Genomic DNA, 21503 nt, shown 5'->3' with positions numbered 1-21503 from the left:
AGTTGTTCAAGCTGAAGGTTTGACCCATTTTGGTAAACAGGCAGAGTGCAGGGAGCAGCTCGGTGGGTTTCGTCAGCTCTTTACGTCCGTTATGCGTCAGTGAAAAGGGTTTGGACTGTAACCCTTCTAAAGCAAACTTTCTCTGTTTGACCTCTGAATGGAAAAACACCTTTTTGTGGTTGGGAGCCATAATACAAGCTTTTCAAATCAACAGTGATCTCGGTTGAACATTAAATGACACAGAAAAAGGAAGCAAACCAGGCTGTTCTCAGTTCAATGTAGAAAAAAGTGGATTTGACAAAGTCAGACAGGGGCTTGACATGCATATTGTCTTAATGAATAAATAAATAACGATAAATAAAAATTGTAGACTATAATCTGTAGCAGACTACACTTTAGTATACTAAAAATAAAGTAGATCCTCTTTAAATTGCAGATTTAATTTACAATTCTCATTTAAAACATATTTCTTCCACTTTATTATTAATATGATAAGTAATTATGTGAAGCAAACGATTGTAAACATGAGTTCAGATGTTAAAGACATTTGATTTGATTTTAAACATGGAAACTGTTTAAGACCCTGGACTTAAACTTTCATTTATCTGCTTTCTGTATCATATAGTTGAAATAATGACAATTAACTTTTGGATCAACATATTAAAACAAGGCATTTTAGCTACACATTCAAATTATCTTTTTCTTTATAAATAGTAATTGTAGTTTTCACACCTGAGTTCATTACTGGACTTCTATCATTAACCATTTATGACAAACCCAAGGATACAAAAGGTGTTTTCAGACATTTAAGGACAAAATATTTGATTTTGCCTTTGTTGCGATTCTGAAGTGTTTGCATTTTGTTTTTCTTCTGTGTTTGATTTTGATCTTTTTCTTGTTTGCTTACTTTCTTAAGTCCTTATTGCTCTACAGGTCTTGCCACATTGAGCAGTAAGTATCATCTTGAAGCTCTTGCCGCATCTGTTCTTGCCTTTGTATTAAGTTTTCTAGTTTATTTGGGTGTTTCTCGTATTTTTTGGATGTTCTTCTCTTGGATATTTGATGCATCGTGTTTGTAGTCGACCACCTGCAGCTTGTCAGTCTTCAAACTCCTCAGTAACCAGGTAATATTTCTCAAACCCTCCTGGATTATTCCATTTCCTCCCGCTCCCTGGTCTGCTCTTTTCCTGCCTCCTCATTGTTGTGATTCATTATGCCATGTTGTAAGTTTACGTTTATTTTATTGAAGACGTTCATGTTCCTTTGGCCTCCAGGTTTTCCTGCACTTGGGTCCTCTTTTAAAACAACTTAACACTTTTAACTAGCAGACTTGTATTTGATCATTGATCTTAAAGAATGTCAAACGACCTTTGGTTGGGATGGAAAGAAAAATATACTCACTGTGTTTGACCCTTGCACTAACGATAACTGGCTCAAATGCAGAATGTCCTCTGCATATTTGCAGAGGACATTCTGCAAATATGCAGAATGTTCTCATTCTGCATATTTTGTACAATTTTTTTGTTTTTTGATCACAAATATTAAAATGTTCTTGACCCACCATGACTAGAGCCGACTGAGGACATACAGCCTCATTACATAATTGCCTAAGTCATATCTTGACCAAACTGAGGCGCCTGTATAATGCTCACATTCTTATACTACTACATCATCCTGTAGTAGGACCCTGCAACAAGAACACTTGTTACGGTCTAAACAATCTATTTTTTTATTTCTAGTTTTTATTTATATTTTCCTGTTTAAAAACCCCCCACTTAAACATGACTTAGGCAATAATGCTATAAGGCAAAAGGATATGCTCCAAATCAAGTAATGAAAATGATAGTGCTGCACCTGCTGGTAGTACTGAAGGTAAAAAAAATGTAAGTAACTGTTTTTCTGTTTTAGATTTCATAAATGCATCAAAGCTTCAGTAATGTGAAATTAAAAAAAAAAACTACAAAGAAGTAGATTTCACCTTCAATGTTTATGACAACAGGTGTATTAGTTACACTTAATTACTTTAAAATATCAGAACATCATTTTTCTATTGATCGGAATGAAGGGAGAGTTACAACACAAGGCAAAAATGTTTTGAAAGTCTTGATCGAATGTTTTTCTGCGAACACAAGCATTCTGTTAGACATATGAGCAGCAAGAGGAGCACAGAGAATAAAGTGCAACGAACAGGAAAAGTGTTGTCCAAAGTCACTACCCGCCTCTGTCCTGCACATATCAGAAGGACTTTAGATAGAGCCAAATACGTACATTTGCAAGCTGTGTCAGCAGATCAATACCTTTTGCGTAATCAACACGGGCTGAGGCCTTATAAATATCCTCAGGGTGGAACTGTCAACATTCACTCAACAGACTCCAAACTTTCTGGAGTCTTTTCTTCATTCCACAAAGACAAGCCATCAATAAGTCAGCAGGACATTTTTTCAACTTTGTTGAAGACAGAAAATCAGCATTTATCGCTCAACAATTCTTAAAAAGAGTCAGCTAGAGCAGCTAAAGCGAAACTCTTCAAGATGCAAGTCATTCGTCAGTGTTCAGCTTGTGCAAAACGTGCTGCAGGAGAACTGGTACGAAACCAAGAGGTTTCCCTGCTGCAGAGGAGAGGTGCAGCCTGCATCCGCTACCTCAGGTGAGTTATTTTGTAAACAGAAAACAGTAATAATTTCAATTATTTGTTGTCTGTGACTTTAGATCTCTAAGCATTTCTTGTATCATTTCCTTCTGCAGTACGTCTGATAATAGAACTGGAGCACAGAAACCAGGAGAGCTGACAAACCCGACTCACATCAGCATGGCCTCATTAAGTGTCGGCCATGGGCTTTGGGTGAGTCAAAGACTCAATGTGAAAACTGTAAAAATAAAAGTTCATCATACCTTCCAAGAAGAAACATATTAAGACTACTGTTCTTTTTTTTGCAGCAGGTTGAGGATCTTTCCCATCACTCTCTGATCAGGAGAGCTGCCTCAGTGTTGACAGACAGCTCCAGCTCTTTCCTCTCTCAGGCCACCTTGGCTCTCACAGATGCACTGACAGACTATTCAAAGGTAGACATTCATTCTGCATTTGCATGAAATGTCCAAACTGTTGGGGTTGATTCATCACAGGAATATTCAACCTGCTCCTGTTTGGCTTCTTTCAAAAGGCTGTGCACTCACGCATCATTTTCCAAAAGAGATATCTTGCATCCCTGGGCAAGATGAGTCCATCAGAGGAGGAATCCCTTCGGCGGGCGATCAGTGGCTGGCGTTCAGAGGTAGGCCTGAGAAAAGGTCTTTGGAAAAGATCTGAATACACTTCTGACATGTTTGTCTCTTGCAGAAACATGTATTTGTTATGTTGATTATTTCTTGTATGTGTCCTGACAGGCAGCTGAGAGACTGAATGAATGTAAGCATTATGACTCCACCTGGATTAATGCCGTCAACCTCTCTAAAATGGCAGCTGAGGCAGCATATTCCTCAGGTGAGGGAAATTAGAGCAGCGTAGTCAACATTTAAATATGTACTTTTCACCATTTCCACATTGTTCAGGAAATGATGTCCATGTTTGGGTCTCTGATTTTGCAGGAGCCCATCAGGCGTCCATCCTGGTCCAAACAAATATTCAGGTGGCCCAGTCGCAAGTGGAGGAGGCGCGGAAACTGTCATCAGAGGCAGATAAGAAGCTGGCCGAGACTAAAGTGGAGGAGATCCAGCGAATGGCCGAATATTCAGCTTTTCTAGAGGGCAGCGAGGAGCGTGAGGTGCATGAGGCTTATCTACGGGAGGACTGAGTCAACCACAGCAGAAACCATGTCAAAGTGCAACTGATTTCCTTCTGAAACGTTCATTTATTAAACGTTTTGTTTAATAGATTTTTAATACATTTTCTTAAGCATTATCTACTGTATCACCTAAGTTATTTATTTGAATTGTACAATGAAATCATCAGTGATGAACATGGAGATAGAAGAGAACAAAATCTGATGTTTTGCTGTGGCAAGAATGTTTTTTCTACTATGTTTATCATCTTTGTTATTTTTGAAAAAATAAAAAGATATTTTAAAAATTATTTTGTAAAATCTATTGTGATCATTTATTTACTTATTGACTTATTTATTTTGAGTTGATCTTGGTGATGAGGCAAGGGTTGAGGCATGACTGAGACTATGAGAAGTCAAAGACTATTTGATTTAAAATTTTTTGATCACAAGTTCATTTTTTCCACTATTGTAACTTTTGCTAATTATATTCCAGAAGTCACAACTTAATAAAGAAAAGACAGAGTGAATCTTATCATCATGACTTTAATCTGCAAGATTTGTGTTGATGTTTACCAATGTTAAGAAACATATACTGAACAATATAAAACATTATTAGAAGTTACAACAAATCTTTACAAAAAATCACTTCACCTTTGTGCTATACATAATTTTTTACAAGGGATGGTTCTTTAGATATTAATAGAGTAAAAATGACTGTCTGTACTTACTTTCGCACTTTGTACTCATTTTTCTTAGTACCACTTAGAATGTGTATCTTGTATTAAATCTGAGGTAAATATTGTTTTTAAGTGCGAGAAAAAATATTTCATCCCTGAGTCCATAAATCAGAGGACTCAGACATCTCGGTGCCACACTGAAGAATAAGTAGTTACAGTATCGGATGTCCATGAACAAATTAACATCAGCTTTGAGTGCAGCAGCTTCAGTGAATGGGCTCCACAGCTGGATGAGGCAGAGCAGCAGCTGGAAGGCGTGAAGAATCACCGTTCTCATTCCTCTGTGTGTCGACTGTTTGTTCTCTCCAGACGCAGCTTTGGCCACTTTGACAATCTGAATATAGCAGAAAACTAAGATTATGCACATGATCAAAAAGTAAAACTGACTTATGGCGGACCAAAAGTGGCGCTGCCACGGTTGTAAAAGGAACATGTCCACTGAACACAATGCCCTCTGTTGGTAGAGTTCAAAAGAAGCCGTTGCGAAGAATATGGAGAGAATCAGTAAACAGGGAACGGAGCTGATGCAGTGAATGACGAGGATGCAGTGCACTGACCTGCGTGTGGAGCAGAGCTCCGCATGCCGCAGCGGCAGGCAAATGGCCACGTAACGCTCCAGAGTCATAGCTGTCAGAGTCACAGGTGTGGCCATGACATAGAGCAACGTGACAATGGAAATGACGGTACACAACCACACCTGTATGCTGAACTGAAGAGAGTTTACAAGCACCATAAGATTAGAAAGCACAAGTACAAAACTGTCCGACATCAACATCACAGCAAATAAAATATACCGAGCGCTGGTGTGGAAGCACTCCTTCTTGAAAAACGTCACAATGAGCAACATGTTGACGCACAGAAAAATACCCACCAAAATCTGAATGAGCAAAACACGGAAACTTATCTGCTGCTGGACAGAGGCAACAGCAGCAGAGCTGTTATTAGGCATTTTCCTTTTAAAGAGAAAAAAAAGGATTCAGTCAACTGACACAACAACTCATTCAGTGCATTGTGTTTAAATAATAAACAACAACAAAAAAATTTATTATTCCAATAAAATACGAAGCATAAGTATAACCAAGGTGTTCAGATGAAATGCAGCAATTTAAAAACCACTGATTCTGCTCCAGCGTAAGGAGTTTTAAACAGCCTGTTGACAGAGATCTCCTTGCATGAAGGCTTTAAATACAAGACATCCAGCAGCAACATGTAATGAAAGTTAACTCTGTGGTGTCGTCATCGCCACTTGCTGTTTGTGCACCTCAGCTGTTCTCATGAGGGAACAGAAGAAAAGAAAATTGAATCAGGATATTTATTTCAAATTTGATTATAAGAAAGAAAGAAAAAAACGGAATTACACCTTTTGATTTTTCTTTGTTTAAAAAAAATATATATCAGTGAATTTTTAAAAGAACAAATCAAATGGATACCAGGTTGGTCAGAAAAGGTTTTTTATATCATGACAGAGAAATGACACGGGCCAACTACTCCATTACTTGAAACCATTTGTAATTGGTGTACTGAGGGGCGCTGAAGAAAGATAAGCAAGTCCAAGAAAAACAGAAATTCTTTTTGAATCTGTGTCGTCATCTCCATGAAGTAACTTTTGTAACACCTAAGTAGCCTGTACTTGTATGGTGCTTCATCTTGTCTGGAGGAATCCAAAGCACCGTACACAACAACATCAGGGGAAAAGAATGACTAGATGTTTCAGTTTATTTATTTTGCACCAATTCATAGCAAATGTCGTCTCAAGGCACCTGAAAAAAAGATTTAATTAAATCAAACATACATTCCAATTCATCCTAGTTATTAAACAATTAATCAGTCAAAGCAGTTCTTTGTTTCCATCTAAGGAAACCCAGCAGATTGCATCGAGTCATTGACTGGCAGCATTCACCCTCCTCAACCAGCTTGTTGCGCTTTGTATTGTATTGTTGACTTTACGGCCCAAAGTGGGTCCTGGAGGGCCGGCATCCTGTATGTCTTAGTTCTCTCCCTGGTTTAACACACCTGGATCAAATGAAGGCCTAAGAACATTGACATGCTGAAAAGGTTGTTACTACAACCAGAGAGAGAACTAGAACATGCAAACTGAGCGTGGATAAAAAGACCAGTTAATAATCAACAGCAATTTTGCTCAGGGATTTTCTCCTCTGCTCGGTTTTTCAAATAACTAACCATCAAACATCCAGCTGTGCCTCCAAATTGTAGAGATTATCCTGTCTCCATTTAGGTTCTTATACTATGATGATCAAGAAGAGTCAGTGAGTTGAATTCATGAATTTCGTTTATTGAGACTAAATGCAGTGCTGGTTCATTGTCTTGCTTTCCTTATGGGCTAACACAGCAAAATGGCCTCAAAAAACAATTTCTGTTTCCTTTTCTGGGCCTCTATCTAAACTATGCCCTAAAGAGAGTGTCACTTCCATTAACCTTACCTAAGAGCATGTGCACTAAATGTGTTCATGTGTGTATAAATTAGTATGCAAGCAGCTAAAAATGACAGAGAAAATCATAGAATTATTTGTACCCCAACAAAACCCATTTTGTCTAATACAAATTTGTGGCTATCTCAATCATAATGATAAAGACTCTGTCCGGCTGGTTATTTTGCTGTACATATCAACAGAACTACATTCTGGCACTTTAATTTATAAAATGTGCAAGCTTTTAGATTTAGGCAATGCAGTCAAAGGATGCAAACCAGTAAGTAGCCACGCATAAACTTTATTTTTAATCCAAGGGAAAAGTAAAATTCACATAATATGTTCATATTATAGTTCTGGGGTTTCACACTGTTGGAGCAATGAATGCGGCCAGCTGTTATTTAAATGGTTTTGCTGCTGTTCCCTGCTTGTTCCTGCTAGCACTGCCCTGAAGTAGTTGGGAAAATCTGAGAACAGCCAGGATGAGCCGTGTCGGCTCTGCTAATGGAAAATGAGTCCTCTTATTGACGGCCTCAGAGACGAAGCTGACCATGCCTTGTGAAAACGAAGTTCAGAATAATAGTTAAACTAGAGTCAATGTATCAAACCCCAAAACAACAGAATCTGACACGTACCAACAACTCTGCTGAGAATTCAGGTAAAATATTGAAACATGTATTCATCAGGAATCACATTCATTTCTCTGTTCAATGAATTTCAGGTTCTTCAGTTTGTTTTACTTAGTCCACAGAGCATGTAATGCTTCAGAGTGACTAAAAACGCCTCGTCCCTGAGGCCGTAGATAAGAGGACTGAGGCAGCGTGGCGCAAGATTTAAACAGATGTAATTAAAGTATCTAACATTTACATATAAATTAAGGTCAATCTGAAGAACAGCAGCTTCAATGAAGGGGGTCCACAGCTGGATGAGACAGAGAAGCAGCTGGAAAGCATGAAGGATCACAGTTCTGAGTCCTTTTCGTGTCGACTCTTTGTTTTCACCAGATGCAGCTTTGGCCACTTTCATTATTTGAACGTAGGAGAAAGCGATGAGGACGCACATGACCAGGAAGTAAAACTGACTGACCCCAGACCTAACATGATCCTGCCACCTGTGTGAAATGAACACTTGTGCAGTGCACAGTGCATATTGTTTAAAGAAGCTCACAGCGACCGAGGAAAAGAAGATGATAAGAACCACAGTGGAGGGTATGATGCTGAGGCTGTGAATGACGAGGACGACCTGCAGGGCTGTGCCTGCAGTGCACAGCTCTGCATGACGCAGTGGCATGCAGATAGCCACGTAGCGCTCCAGGCTCATCGCTGTCAGAGTCAGAGGAGTGACATAATTATACATAGACGACAGAATGAAAAAGAAAAGGCATGACCATGTTTGTAAAGGGAAAGAAAAGCTGACTAAGAGCAACAGCACATTTGTCGTTATTAAATTTATGCAATCAGAAAACAATGCATTGGCAAACAAAATGTAGCGCATGTTTGTGTAGAAGATGTCCTTAGTGAAAAAAGTTGCAATCAGCATGGAGTTGATGCAAAGAAAGGCACCCACCAGAATCTGTACAATCACCGCCCGATCATAAAACTTTTGCGTTAAAACAGAGGTGTTGTTATTCATTTCAGTGTTAAATACACAGAAACCCTAGGAACCTCACTTCATTTCTTCAACTCACTCTGATTAGAACAAAGTACATCTGCATGCAGTTCTAAGACAGCAAATCATTTCGATTATCAGTTCCTTTCTAAATCCGATGTGGCGCCTTGGCTCATGGTGAGCACAAATGCTCTCTGAATATTCTTTGTAAACCTTGATATGCACACATGAATCCAGAGGCGTGTCGTCGTTTCGACACGCCTCTGGAGTTCGTCCTCATCACACAACGGCAACCATCATGACGATATTGAAAACTATTTTCACTAATGCTAAAAGTTGATCTTTTTTCGTTGAATTTCACCTACAATGCAATGAAAACCTTAATCCATAGAAAGAGAAAAAGAGAGAGACAAAACACAAGTAAAGCTGTTTATATATGATTATTAAGAAACTACTGAATGATGCACTTTAATTATCTTAAGCACTGAACCTAGTTAACATGCCTGATGCACCATTTTATTTACGAATCCTGGGTGTTGTTGGTTTTAAACAACTAACAACCTGTTAGTTGTTTTCCCATTTTGATTTCTTGGTTCATCCCTTTCTATGATTAGATCAGCCTGATTTTTCATTTTGGGACAATGATGTTGACGGTGGTAGACATTCGTCCCACAATGGGTGGGCTGCTGGTTCGAATCCCACCGCATCGGCCTCTGCGCAAGACACATCACCACCCTTGTCTGCTGGTGGTGGTCAGAGGTCAGAGGTCAGAGCACCATGTACTCCTGTGGGGTGTTTTGTATGTTTTTTTTTTATCTTTTTAATTTGAATCTACAAAAATAAATAAATAAATAAATCTGGATATCACAATGTATGACTGGCTAGCCCAGCCTCCAGACCTCCAGAACCTCGACATGCTTCTCACAGGACGGTACTCATCATTCTCCAAACACGACGAGTGGGATTAAGACCCAGAGTGGAACGGACCTGGACTAACTGGTGTTCAAATACTTCTTTGCAGCAGTAGCACACAAATAAATTATTTAAAAAATTATACATTATGTCATTATCATTTTTTAGATTATGTCTCTCACAGTGGACATGCACCAAAGATGAACATTTCAGACCCTCCATGATTTCTAAGTGTAAGAACTTGCAAAGCCACAGGGTGTTCACGTACTTATTTTCCTCACGATCTCTCAAGAATGTAAATATAGACGATGGATAAAGTATATAAATTAATCAAAACAAATTCAGAAAATTTAATTGTGAAAGACGTAGGAATTAATATTCAATGCAAAACTTTGCTAAATAAATATAGTGAAGCCCAAAATGATTCATAAGGGAAAGTGTTTTTGTTTAGTTTTACAAAAAGTAAGACGCATGTTTTGGTGTGACCGAGAGGGAGTCCTGACATTAACCTGATGGAGGATCTTTTAATGGAGCTCCAGATTAGGGTGATGGCGAAGAGGCCTCCCAGCCGAGAAGGCATGAAGTGCAAATGCTGGGTCAGCATAAGACGGGTCTGATTGTGAGACAGCCAGTAGAGATTTCATTCTTGTTATTTTTTATTGAGAATTGTATTAACTATTTTTGACATTTATATTTTACAAAAATAAATAAATAAATAAATGAAATGAATACATATCTTTTTTGTTTGTTTCTGCGTTGAATTGATGCTTACCCCAAACCTGTTTTGTGCTGATCTGTCACATAAAATCCCATTGGAACAGGCAAAATGCAGAAACTTTTAAGAGTGTGCAGTTTGACAGCGACTTTTGCAAGTCACTGTTAAGACAACCAGGAGGTAAACAAAAAATATAAGTTTGTGCGTTTAACTTTGGCTTTGCATCTAGAGTCTTGTATAGTTGTACAGACTTTAAGGTGTCATGGGGCAGAGTTACACTCTGAAGATCTTGCTTTGTTTTTCAGCCAAAGTTGTTTTTGTCCATGAGGTAATGATGACAATCATTAGTCTGTTAACTCTGCTCCTGTGTGTGTTACGAGGCTCCTCTGAAACTCATTAAAGTGATGTTTGAAGACTGTCATTAATTATTCAAAGAACAACCTGTTTACCGTCTCCAAACAGGAGAAAAACAACCTCGACATGAACGCCAACAAAAACAACTTTGTATGTTTGTAGTGTTTTCATTAAACATATTTTAAACTAAACCTTTGCAATTATTGGTCATTTGAACTGATTGAACTGATTGATTTTTTTAAATAATTTGATGCACAAGTTTAATTTTAATGTGGATTTTCTCTTATCCACAAAAAGTAGATAAGAGATCAAACATATGCTCTTCAGGTGATATTTGGTTGCATCGTGCATTGCCCACCATGTGTCCATGTGTTGACATCAGCCAGTTTATGGAATTATTCTGGTTGAAATATTGATTAATTTAAATGCTGTTGGCCATAGTCCACAATTTACAACAGGGTTAATTCAGAGTGCTAGGTTTCTGAAAGCTTAATGACAAGCTTTCAATGCGGCTTTGGGATCACTGTCATGCTTAAAGGGGTAGTTTGGTCAAAAATCACGTTGCAAAAGCTCTAAATGTGATTTAGAGCAACCATTCATTTTGCAAAATGCCAGGACCCAGCCCTGCCTTTGAGGACAAAACTCCAACTTAGAGCTACAATTTCCAAGCTTCCGAGCTTCCACTTCACAGAGCAGCTTTTTCTTGTGAACTCCCACTCAACTCCTTCAAACTAGCCAGCAGCAATTAGCAACTGCACACCTGCTGAGCTCATCGTAGGAGCTACTTGCCATTGCAAAGCTGGTAAAAAAAATAAATAAATAAAAAGAACGTTACTGAAGTTGTAGAGTTTTTTTTAAAGAGACAGAAGCCCAAATTCAAGGCGTTAAATTACAAAGTCAAATTTCTTTGGTTCTATTAAACCAGCCAGTTTAACCGAACTCTACAACCAATCAGATATTCCAGGAGATTGTTGATGCATATGAAACCTTTGCTTTTGGTGAACCTTGTTATGGGAGATTTAACCAATTATGAAAGAGGGTGTATGTATATATTTGAGCCTGTATCAATGGGTGCTCATTCCAGCCTGGAAATGGAAATCATGAAGAGGCCAAACTGAATATTGCATTCACGCCCCTGGTGTAAACAACTCGCTGCAGCCAGAAACATTTGACTTGATGAGACAAACATCTGAAATAAACTCAGTTATTACATCCAGTACTTTATTGCGAAACAATAAAACGTTCAGGTCACGTGTTTAGATCAATAGCTTGGTATTGCTTTTTGTATAAATATTTATTTGGCGTATTTATGTAATAAACAACAAAAATGAGCAAACCTATTGAGATCATAAAACAATATAGAGACAAGGGCTTCTTTGTCATGACATGCGGTGAAGAGGTGGTAAGGATGATGCTGAGGACCCAGGTTGGAGTGAAAGAATTATGATTTCAATGATGACATGAATATAAAGTCCAAAATCCAGGCAGCAAAGAATGAACAGAAGGCCAAGGCTCAAAAGTGGTAGCAATTGGTAACAGTGGACATCGAACAACAGGTTCGACGTGACCAGAAAACAAGACAAGACAAGAGCCCGACAGGTGGGATTAAATACACAGAGGGGAATAATCCCACCTGTAACCAGGGAACGAGACACACGGAGACTCAATAAACACAGAAACCTAAAATAAACAAAGAAAACTCAAAAATTCACAATCTTGTGATAAAACTGACTCTTTTTTTTTTTTAGCCGAAGCATGTGCAGGTTTCAGACAACCTTTAAAATAACTTTTAAAATACCTTTAAAAGTTTTTATTGATTCAAAGCTGCTCCGCTTCAGTACTCTTTTGGAGTTTGTTCCAGTCTTTTGCTGCTGTGTGATGGAAAGATAATCTTGCATATTTGGATATTAATTTGAGAACAGTGAGAATAATGTTTATGTTCCCATTATTGTACGAATTTCACATTTCAAAGTGTTTGTTTTGCTTTCCTCATTTGTCTAAAACATTTCGATGAGGGGATAGAAATGTGTTAACAATTATTGAAAAAAATGGTGAAATGAAAAATTAATGGGTGTGTTTGACAGAAGGTATTTACTGACAATGTCTGCTAGGTACCACCAGGCACAGAGAAACTGAAGCTGGGGTTGGAGGAGATGTTAATCAGTCACCACAAGGGGGCAGAAGTGTTGAATTTGTATAAGTTCAGTCCAGTTCCACACGTGTGGAGAGCAAAGGATGAAGGAAAATGCTTAGAAATTACAGTTTTTGTGATTTTTGAGTAACTGAATATTAACTTGAAGGAAAGATCAAGAATTGTTTTCTTGTCCTATTCTGTCTTTTGACAGAAAATAAAAAAATGTTAAAAGCTTCGAATATTTATTTATTTATTTATTTATTCATTCATTCATTCATTCATTCATTCATTCATTCATTCATTCATTCATTCATTCATTCAGCGAGAGAGTGCTTTTACAGTTAAGAACCAGGGGATGGCGACAATGCACCACCCAACGCTGTAAAATGATCAGGAAGAAGACGGGGCGGAACCTTTGTTCTGCAGTCTGCCGTAGAGCAGAACAGTTCATTGTGTCGGACCAGAATGGCGGCGATCTGGAGGAGATCCCTGTATCTCAATTTCCTCAGGTCGGTCGCGTTAACATTAAGATATCGTGACACAATCATTAGCTTGTTGTTTAATACATGGCACCTGCTTTGATTTATGTAGTTGTTAAACTTCTTTATGAAAGTATGAGCGAATAAACAGCAGTTGTTTGATTGCCCCAATTCTCAGATTTGTTTTGTCAGTGGAGCAGAGCCAGTCAAAAAGGAAGTTAAATCAGCGTCTCTCCCTCGCTGTTTCCTGGTTTATTTATCTGTATTTAACTCCCTTTTTCTGTACAGAAATTCCTCCCGGTACCTGTCCTGGATAAAACCTGCTGTCCGGAAGTCCCCCAGATGGACAAGTGTCCTGTCTTCTCTCGCCGTCGGCGGAAGTCTGTGCGCTGTACCTTTTAAACAGGCGAGTCTGACAGCCGAAAATGTGCCTATTTGGACGTTTCAGCTGCTGTAAACTCATTGAACCCCCCGATGCAGGTTGAAAACCTCTCTCATGACTCCCTGGTGAGACGAGCAGCCTCTCTGGTGACAGACAGTTCAAGCACTTTTCTCTCTCAGGCAACTCTGGCTCTGACTGACGCCCTCACAGAGTATGCAAAGGTATGGCTTCGTGTTGTGACTACCATTTGTCCTAACTGTTAGAACTGATTGATACTTTCCATGTGCTGCTGAAGCTCTTAATGGACCATAACCAAAAGCCAAACTGGAGGTATGTGGTCTTTTCCCCTCTCTCTACAATACACACTTCTGCTTTATTGCAACACAAAAAGAAGAATTGGAATGGAAATTTTCTTTACAATCTTTCAATGTCTTTTTTGACAAGTGTATCTGCTCCTAATAATAAAGTGTTTGTTTGAGGTTTTTAACACATTATCTTAGGAGCATGATGTAAAAGTTGCACCAAATATTGTTATAGCTTCCCTTTTATCTTCATGGCAAGTCAAAGATCCCGTCTTTCCTTAAGAACGAAAATATGTTTTGTGTCCAGTGAAATATTTGATGTTGTTTAACCAGCAGATCAGTGTAAAATCCTATTCTACCAATCCAGCTTTCCAGTGCTTTAAGAACTTTTGATCATTCACAGAACTTTAGAAATATGGACTGTGGATGATGGAACCGGCGTTGGGGGACATCGGCGCTGCAGCTACATGTTTAGCATTGAGATGCTATTTTAGTCTTCAGTCTCTTCGCTGATAGGCTAATTCGAGCTTAGCACAACTTCAACCTTTTTTCAGAAGCAAAACTCAACACTCAATCAGCCAAGAGAAGCGGCTTGTCGTCCGTTGGTTCTTTTTTTGTCCCGACAAAAACAAAGGTCAAATGACAGATAAAATTACCTCCCAAAAAATGTGCATATGTACATAAATAAAATCACAAAGCTTTATTTTATCATATTTTCTTATTAAACCAAACAGCTCATTTATGTTACCAATAATGCTTCTCTTGCTAGCAATAAGACATTAAGAGTGCACTCTTAATGTGTCCCTAAAGAAATCCCTTCATGTTTCTGAAAATTCTCAAGGTTTTGAGTATGTCTCTATAAATGTGTCTTTGCTTTTGAGTGTAAACAGTGAGAATCTTCGCCCTTGTCTCCACACAGGCAGTGCACACACTCATCGCCCTGCAAAGGCAATATTTAGCTTCCCTGGGGAAACTGAGTCCAACAGAAGAAGATACGATCTGGCAGGTGATCATTAGCCAGCGTGCAGAGGTCAGTCTCTGTGTCTCTTTCCATTGTTTTCGGTCCATCCCAACTAAAAACCTTAAAACAGGCGGTTGTAAATTTCTTCATTGCATGTTTTTGTGGCAGGTTGCCCACAAACAAGAGGAACAGAAGCGCTTCGAACTGATCTGGGCCACCGCCGTCAGGCTGTGTGAGGCGGCGGCCGAGGCTGCGTACACATCAGGTGTGCGACTCAAAGTGTTTTTGCCCATTCAGTTCCATCGCTCCGGACGGCAGATGGGTCGTGTGCTGTCACTCTGTGGGTCCTTTGAGCGAAAACACAAAAGGAGATAACAGACGAGTCGGGCCCGGTTAAGGACCCGCTTTTCAAATCTAAACTCAACAAGTTTGATGTTTGCTTGAGCATTTTGTACTTGTGGGTGTGTGTGGGTGTGTGTGTGTGTTCTCAGGAGCTGAGATCGCGTCCATCACGGTCAGGACGAACATCCAGCTGGCCCAATCCCATGTAGAGGAGGCCCAGAAAGTCTCACTGGACGCAGAAAAGAAGCTGGCAGAGACTAAAGTCATGGAAGTCGAGAGGATGACGCAATACGCCGCCATCGTTGAGGGGAGCAACGACGAAGAGGAGACACCCGAGGCCTACCTGAGAGAGGACTGAGACGCACAATCAGCACATCATTTTACCAAATCTGTACAGAGTTCTGTCTTTTATTTCTGTCACATGACAGACTTTTTGATGAAAGTTAATTGTTTGTAACCAAAATTAAAAGAAAGCATGACATTATTGTTTTCTTTTCTTTTTAGAATGGATAAGAATTGTTCAATGCACTACAGAAGGAGAGTCTGACCAGTCATTTCAGTTTAATTTCATGTGAAAATATCTGGGTACACTTGAAATAAGACTAAACTAATTTGCAAGTTTTGCCAATCAATATTTCAATAGTTCTCCACTTCCAATATTGCAGTGTAATCCAAAGTGTTGTGTTAAACATTTGGTTTTTTTGATGCGATTGATTTGATAACTGTCAGATTGCAAACTGCATTAATGAACCCTGGTCTCTTTTAAGTTGATGTACCAACAGGTTTCTGTGTCAATATATAGTTTGGGTTATTTTAATAAACATAAGATGCAACTAAAGTCATGTTTTGCTTTTTGTTTAAACTGATTATTCAAAGATGAATTCCATTTATTTCTTGGACTTAAAGGATTTCAATCTTTCTACTTTTCTAATATATATCAGATTTAGACTAGTAGTGCAACTATAAAAACATCTTTCCTCAAAAATACACCTAAAAAAGTCAAATCAGAGAAACTGATCATTTTAAGCGTTCTCTTCATTTTTTCATAATTTCAAACACATCTTAAAAGAAATTTCACTCGGCTTTCTGACACCTTGAAATTGAGCCTGTCTCTTTAAGAAGCACCTGCTCTTTCCCACACTCCTCCTTCAGCACCTCGTTGCAGCAATGCTTCTCCTGCCATTTGCAGCCGATCTAAGGAACCTTCCCACGGTTTTATGAAGCACGTCAGACGACTCCAGCCAGCAGGATGATGCAGCTGCTTCACGCTGTCGTATCGAAGCCAAAACTATAAACAATGTTTCTGAGATCTTGTTGAATCGATGCCATAAAGAATCATAGTAACATCAATGTGTTCTCTCTAGACTGGCCAGTGTTTGAAACTAGTTTGCATTAAATGTTAGGATGATTTTCATTCATTAGGTCCCTAATGGAAGAGGGCTGGAATGCTTTTCACATTTGGAATAACATTTTTTTTTTTTTTTTGATTGAAAACAAATGACATCTATGAGATGTGTTATTGGCAAAGACACAAGGCCCCTTCTGGTCATCCTGGGTGGATACCCAGTTCAGTCATGGTTGGATCACACCAGTGGTTGTGCAACAGCCTCCCTGTCAGGCTTAATCTTTCTACATTCACTTTTGTGAGTAAGAAACTGCAGTACAGTTAAATATGGCCTCTGGTTTATTGATAATGTCCCCAAAACAGAATCGAGCAGGAAGGTTTATCTAATCCACAATTATTATTTTTTTATTTTCATTATCATTATTATCTTACTCGCTTGTTTTGTTGTTGTTGTTGTTTTTTTTTGTTGTTGTTGTTGTTTTTTTTTATTTATCAGAAACCATTTACAAATTTTTTGGCACTCGGCATGCTGAGTGCTGAACACCACACCCTTTGGCAAGAATCACAGCCAGTAAGTACTTTTGTTGGAGCCGAGAGTTTTTCAGTACTTGCTGCGGAAGGTTTTTGTAAATTGTTCTGCCAAAAAGTCGCCGGGTTCTGAGACAAGCTGCTGTGTCCTTTTGACTCCAACGATGCTCAGGTCGATGAGAGCTCCGCCGCAGTCAACCGCTGCAGTTTACGGCTGCATGTTGAGTCATTTGTGGGAGAACTCCTTCAGATTTTAGGTCTCAGGATTTCTCTAGGCTTCACATTATTTGTTAGTTGAATGAGGTTGACGGTTAAAATCTCCTTTAGTCGAATGTTTTTTCCTGTCTCATCAGCCTGACCCGTGTTCTTTCTGCACTTTGTTTTGGTTCTTTCAAAAAAAAGAAAAGTAAATGTGAAAATACTTTTCTAAACTCTCTCTTTATTGGTGCTAACTACTAAAAGCAATGAAATGACAATTATGAATAAACCAACATCTGCATCATCTAATAGTTCCAAATAATGTCACAGAACTGGGATCTGCTCTAGAAAGATTCTTGAAGTCTTAAACTTGTTTCTATTCATTTGTGTAAATAGGTTTACTTGCTCCTCAGCATTCACATAATGAAATATTTTTTGACTGATCCTGCAGAAATGCCTACATGTCACTGTGTTCCCCTCAAGACATTTTTTTAAAAACACGGCTCACCTGCGTGTCACTCCTGCCTTTCTGTTTCACTCAGCAATGTGGCCTTCACCGTAAATTACCCGTGTCCTGACCGTCTGCGTAGCTTTTAGGTCCTTTCTCCCTGTCGTCACTTCATCTGCAGCGGCCCGTCTTTCCACACGACACAAGACGCGCAGCAGGAAACGCGCAGGCCTTCGTCTGGGCAGCGGGAGCAACTGAGCGTGTTTTTGTTGGCCTTTGTTTTAACTGATGTTGCTTGACAACTGGATGAGAAGGTTTCCTCTGCAGAAACTGGCATTTTCTGCAAATGATGGCAGAAAACCACTTAAATACAACATGCATGATGTTTCCTCAATGTGGAGGTCAAAGAGTGGGAACAATGTGTTTGAAATGGGAGTTTTATTTGATATGATTTTAAATTATGCCAGTTCCAGGAGAACAGAAATAATAGATGGTAGTGGCGGTATCATGCTGTGGGGATGATTCTCTTCACAATACGCTGTGAATGGTTAACCGCTAATTTCAAAACAAACATACTGACCCATTCTGTAGATTAGAATATTTTGGCATACGTTTGGCATAACCCACACTACTTCTGTTTTTTTTTCTTTTTTTATGTTTTTATTTTTTAGAAAGTTGTATAAAGACGATTGTGTTTGGAAACCAGGATCAGGTGGTTCTCGTAATAAAAGCCACAAAAACCAGCGGTTCAGATCAAAGCTGTTAGAAAGGCCCGATCCAAATCCAAATGAGGATCTTAAAGAAAATCTCCTCAGACATTTTGAAAAACATGAATTAGGAATAATCCATTACTTTTGATCTACAAAATCTTTACAATACATTCATCAATATGAAAAAAGTTAAAGGACCACGAATGCTTTAGTGAGACACCACTGTTCCTGATGCTCCTTCTCTTTAACTTAGCATTTGCTCCAGCAGATGGCGCTCTGACTTCATTCTTACATTTTCATCTGTGCATTCTTCAACAGAGTAAACTGCAGCTTCAAATTCTGTAACTTTTATGTCTTTATTTAATCTTTTTTCCTACCAGCCCTGATGCATCTGAGTCCTTGGTGTTTGTTGGTGCATTGTGAGCTCTGAACCAGTGAAAATCAAACGCTTGAACTGAGAGGAGTGTTTGTTGTGTCGTCTGGTGCAAATGCAAACACTTTGGTGTGACATGTTTGACTCTAATAGTACAGCTTCATGCTGCAAACTTCCTGTCCCAAAACACTTGCATCACCTTCAGCCCATCCTGAAAAAGACAAAAAAAAAAGAGCCGATGACGTTTTAAAAATGTTATTTTAAAACATCTGCCCCACTTATCATAAGCAACAGTTTGTTGGGGTTTTTTGTCGTCAACACTGTGGATGTGCTCTGTAACAGGTACGCCATTTAAATTTACTTCACACACACCCTCTAAAGGTCAGTGTGTGCTGCGGTGGGTCATCTCAGTGCAAGCTCATTATGGGGAAAAGGCTTCTGAGCTGTCAAACAGGAGTGTGTAGCGTCAGCAGTTAGGTGACCTCTCTGTGCCATGGACGGCCGTGCTTTGGCAGAGGATGGGACCGTGAGTGTGGCTACATGAGGGTTGTGTGTGTGTGTATGTGTGGGGTGGAGGAGGTGGAGGGTTGAGGTGTGCGATGACTGGCTCACCAGTGTGAGTCGTGAGGAATGCTGTTGTTTAACAAAGGTTGTTTTCACAGGCCGTGAAAACCGAACGCCCCAGACGGGCCCGCGTTGTGTGGATGTGCAAACCGCTGGTCACAGGGGACTCGGTGCCTCGCCATGAAGCAGCGAGCTCTTCTTTTTTTCTTTTTTTTTTGTTCTTATTTGCAGCACAAAACCCTCCGGTGAGGCAACCACAATTACAAAGGTTATGAATTATAAATACTCCGAGTCCGTTTCCTGCCACAGAGGAGGTTGAAGCATTTAGAAATCATTATGCAGTTATGCAAGCGGCGCAGAATAGGAGTTTTAGGTCATTAAGTATTTGGTGACAGCAAAAAAAAAAAAGGGGGAGGGGGAGGTAGACGTACAGGCTCGGCTCATGGCAATGGCGCCACCAGAAAATAATTTTGGTAGCGGTGACCACGCCAGGCCAGTTAAACATTTCAGGCAGTATAATGTAAGATCAGCTTATTTCAGCTTTATGTCATGTTATGACGTTATTCACTCTTCAAAAACACAACTGCAGTGTTGGCTTGATTCTTTTATGTTTGTTTGAGAAATCCTTTGATCTCCTTGGCAACCATTCACCTGGGCAAAACATCTGGGTGAACCTAGCACCGCCTTGGAGACAAAGCTCCTTCTCAGGGGTGTAGCTTCCGAGCTTTCAAGCTTCCACCTCAAAGAGGACCTCTCCCCTGCAAACCCGCACTCTGCTCCTTCAGACTAGCCAGCAGAAATTAGCAGTTCCTGGTGAAAGTGCGCATCTGCTGAGCTCATTACACGAGCTACTTCTCAGTGCAAAGCTGTAAAAGCTTTGATGAAGGGTTAATAGAGGAACCATGTTGTGACGACTTCCTGAAGGCGGAGTTTCAGAAAGAGCAGGAGTTTTTAAAGCGACAGACGGAGGCATCAAATTACAAAGTCAAATTTAAGTCAAATTTAGAGCACTTTTTTGACAACTGAAAGTAACATGTTTATTCAATGTGCAATAAAATGGCAATATATGCCTATAAAACACATAATACTGCCCCTGTAATGGTATTAATTAATTAATTTATTGTGTGTTTTTTCTGTTTTCCAGAAAGCGCTTTAGAAATGCAATTCAATTCAATACAATCCAGGAAACTTAACTTATCCCCAGAGGTGTCATTAAAGGAGGCAGGTATTTATGTCTTGATTAAAGAGGAAGACTGTATGCCTCTCTATGATCTGAACGTGGTTCTCTGGCAGGGTTGTCTTTTTTGAGAAGGGGGCCGCGTCCCCCCTGTGTCCTCCCGTTGGGAGCGCCACTGGCTCATGCAGACACCAACTGTCCCTGCTGCACAGTCCAACATGAAGAGGCTCAGGGGGCAAAGATTGACTATCAGAAGGGAAACACTGTGACCTGGAGAGACTAAATGTGTCACCGGAGGGAATAAAAGCAACACGTCACAGGTCAGGCTGTTATTACACTGAAAAAAGGCTCCAGTATCTCCTGACGGGGAGTCACGGTGTAAGACGAAGTTACACACGAAAAACCCCGAGCATTTCAGCTTATCTTCACTGAATAAACATGATGTTCCGCCTCCAGCTGCTGATGTCAGCACGTTTGAACTCTTCAGCGCGCGATAATAACACTGCTGCACACAGCGCGCGGGATTCCTGACAGAGGAGAAGCTGTAATTATCTGAGGGGGGGAGGAACAATGAGAGGAAGCTGCTCTGCTGCTTCACTGCCGCGTTGCTTCAGGACGGCGGCGCGAACCGGACGAAGCCCGTCAGGACAAAGACGACGGCGACGGGCTTCGTCCTTCTCCAGATTCTCTCCTGGGCTCCGCAGGAACGTCTCCCTCCTCACGCTTCCTTGTTTTCCCGCAGTTTCGTAATAAAACAGCAGGTCGGTGTTACCTGCCGGCCGCGACACGCACGGCACACCTGCCGAGAACTGCGTGAGCTGTCGCGGGATTGCGCGTCGCTCTAAACTTATATTGATGAGAAAACAACAAAAACGTGCTGAAACTTTTAGAGAGATGCCCATTATGTAGAATATTTTATATCATCCTTACCTCTCTAGTCTATTAATGTAGTGGGGGATGCATTTTAATTTCTGAGCCTGCCAGTATTTGCATCCTGTCTATTGTCCTGTTGATATGAAACTTATAGTGGTAACTCAGAGAACA

General features: G+C 39.8%; 4 protein-coding genes across 6 annotated transcripts; 2 read left to right on the top strand and 2 right to left on the bottom strand.

Annotated features, from left to right (window-relative positions):
• Positions 1 to 2352: 2352 nt before the first annotated feature.
• Positions 2353 to 5447, bottom strand: LOC129369716 (odorant receptor 131-2-like). Its single transcript, XM_055045295.1, has 2 exons — positions 4550 to 5447; positions 2353 to 2411 (listed from the first exon to the last, which is right to left on the bottom strand). Exons 1-2 carry the CDS (start codon positions 5445 to 5447, stop codon positions 2353 to 2355), a joined length of 957 nt encoding a protein of 318 aa, XP_054901270.1.
• LOC129369797 (diablo IAP-binding mitochondrial protein-like) lies at positions 2354 to 4069 on the top strand. 2 transcript variants are annotated; one of them, XM_055045434.1, is made up of 6 exons: positions 2354 to 2647; positions 2746 to 2842; positions 2941 to 3063; positions 3162 to 3272; positions 3385 to 3481; positions 3586 to 4069. In XM_055045434.1, exons 1-6 carry the CDS (start codon positions 2532 to 2534, stop codon positions 3789 to 3791), a joined length of 750 nt encoding a protein of 249 aa, XP_054901409.1. In that variant the 5' UTR covers positions 2354 to 2531; the 3' UTR covers positions 3792 to 4069. The 2 variants fall into 2 exon arrangements, with proteins under 2 accessions (XP_054901409.1, XP_054901408.1); XM_055045433.1 differs by having other exon boundaries at positions 2938 to 3063.
• A 2206-nt stretch (positions 5448 to 7653) lies between the features above and the next one.
• Positions 7654 to 8559, bottom strand: LOC129369715 (odorant receptor 131-2-like). The gene has a single exon (XM_055045294.1). The coding sequence runs from the start codon at positions 8557 to 8559 to the stop codon at positions 7654 to 7656; it is 906 nt and encodes a 301-aa protein (XP_054901269.1).
• Positions 8560 to 13069: 4510 nt separating this feature from the next.
• On the top strand, positions 13070 to 15954 carry LOC129369796 (diablo IAP-binding mitochondrial protein-like). 2 transcript variants are annotated; one of them, XM_055045431.1, is made up of 6 exons: positions 13070 to 13159; positions 13418 to 13535; positions 13610 to 13732; positions 14733 to 14843; positions 14943 to 15039; positions 15266 to 15954. In XM_055045431.1, exons 1-6 carry the CDS (start codon positions 13116 to 13118, stop codon positions 15472 to 15474), a joined length of 702 nt encoding a protein of 233 aa, XP_054901406.1. In that variant the 5' UTR covers positions 13070 to 13115; the 3' UTR covers positions 15475 to 15954. The 2 variants fall into 2 exon arrangements, with proteins under 2 accessions (XP_054901406.1, XP_054901407.1); XM_055045432.1 differs by having other exon boundaries at positions 14943 to 15114; positions 15266 to 15379.
• Positions 15955 to 21503: the final 5549 nt, after the last annotated feature.

The sequence above is a fragment of the Poeciliopsis prolifica genome, unplaced genomic scaffold (assembly GCF_027474105.1).
Source record: "Poeciliopsis prolifica strain line A6 unplaced genomic scaffold, Auburn_PproV2 SCAFFOLD022, whole genome shotgun sequence".
NCBI classification, from domain to species: Eukaryota; Metazoa; Chordata; class Actinopteri; order Cyprinodontiformes; family Poeciliidae; genus Poeciliopsis; species Poeciliopsis prolifica.
This window is presented reverse-complemented; position numbering and strand designations above follow the sequence as displayed.

Bases quoted from the DNA above. Each gene is read 5' to 3' on its own strand.
- LOC129369797 (XM_055045433.1), top strand. From the start codon at position 2,532: ATGCAAGTCATTCGTCAGTGTTCAGCTTGTGCAAAACGTGCTGCAGGA. The intron at 3,273-3,384 runs GTAGGCCTGAGA...GTGTCCTGACAG, and splicing joins TCAGTGGCTGGCGTTCAGAG to GCAGCTGAGAGACTGAATGA. The intron at 3,482-3,585 runs GTGAGGGAAATT...CTGATTTTGCAG, and splicing joins TGAGGCAGCATATTCCTCAG to GAGCCCATCAGGCGTCCATC.
- LOC129369716 (XM_055045295.1), bottom strand. From the start codon at position 5,447: ATGCCTAATAACAGCTCTGCTGCTGTTGCCTCTGTCCAGCAGCAGATA. The intron at 2,412-4,549 runs GATTTAATACAA...TATTGATGGCTT, and splicing joins TAAAAACAATATTTACCTCA to GTCTTTGTGGAATGAAGAAA.
- LOC129369715 (XM_055045294.1), bottom strand. From the start codon at position 8,559: ATGAATAACAACACCTCTGTTTTAACGCAAAAGTTTTATGATCGGGCG.
- LOC129369796 (XM_055045431.1), top strand. From the start codon at position 13,116: ATGGCGGCGATCTGGAGGAGATCCCTGTATCTCAATTTCCTCAG. The intron at 13,160-13,417 runs GTCGGTCGCGTT...TTTTCTGTACAG, and splicing joins CTGTATCTCAATTTCCTCAG to AAATTCCTCCCGGTACCTGT. The intron at 14,844-14,942 runs GTCAGTCTCTGT...TTTTTGTGGCAG, and splicing joins TCATTAGCCAGCGTGCAGAG to GTTGCCCACAAACAAGAGGA.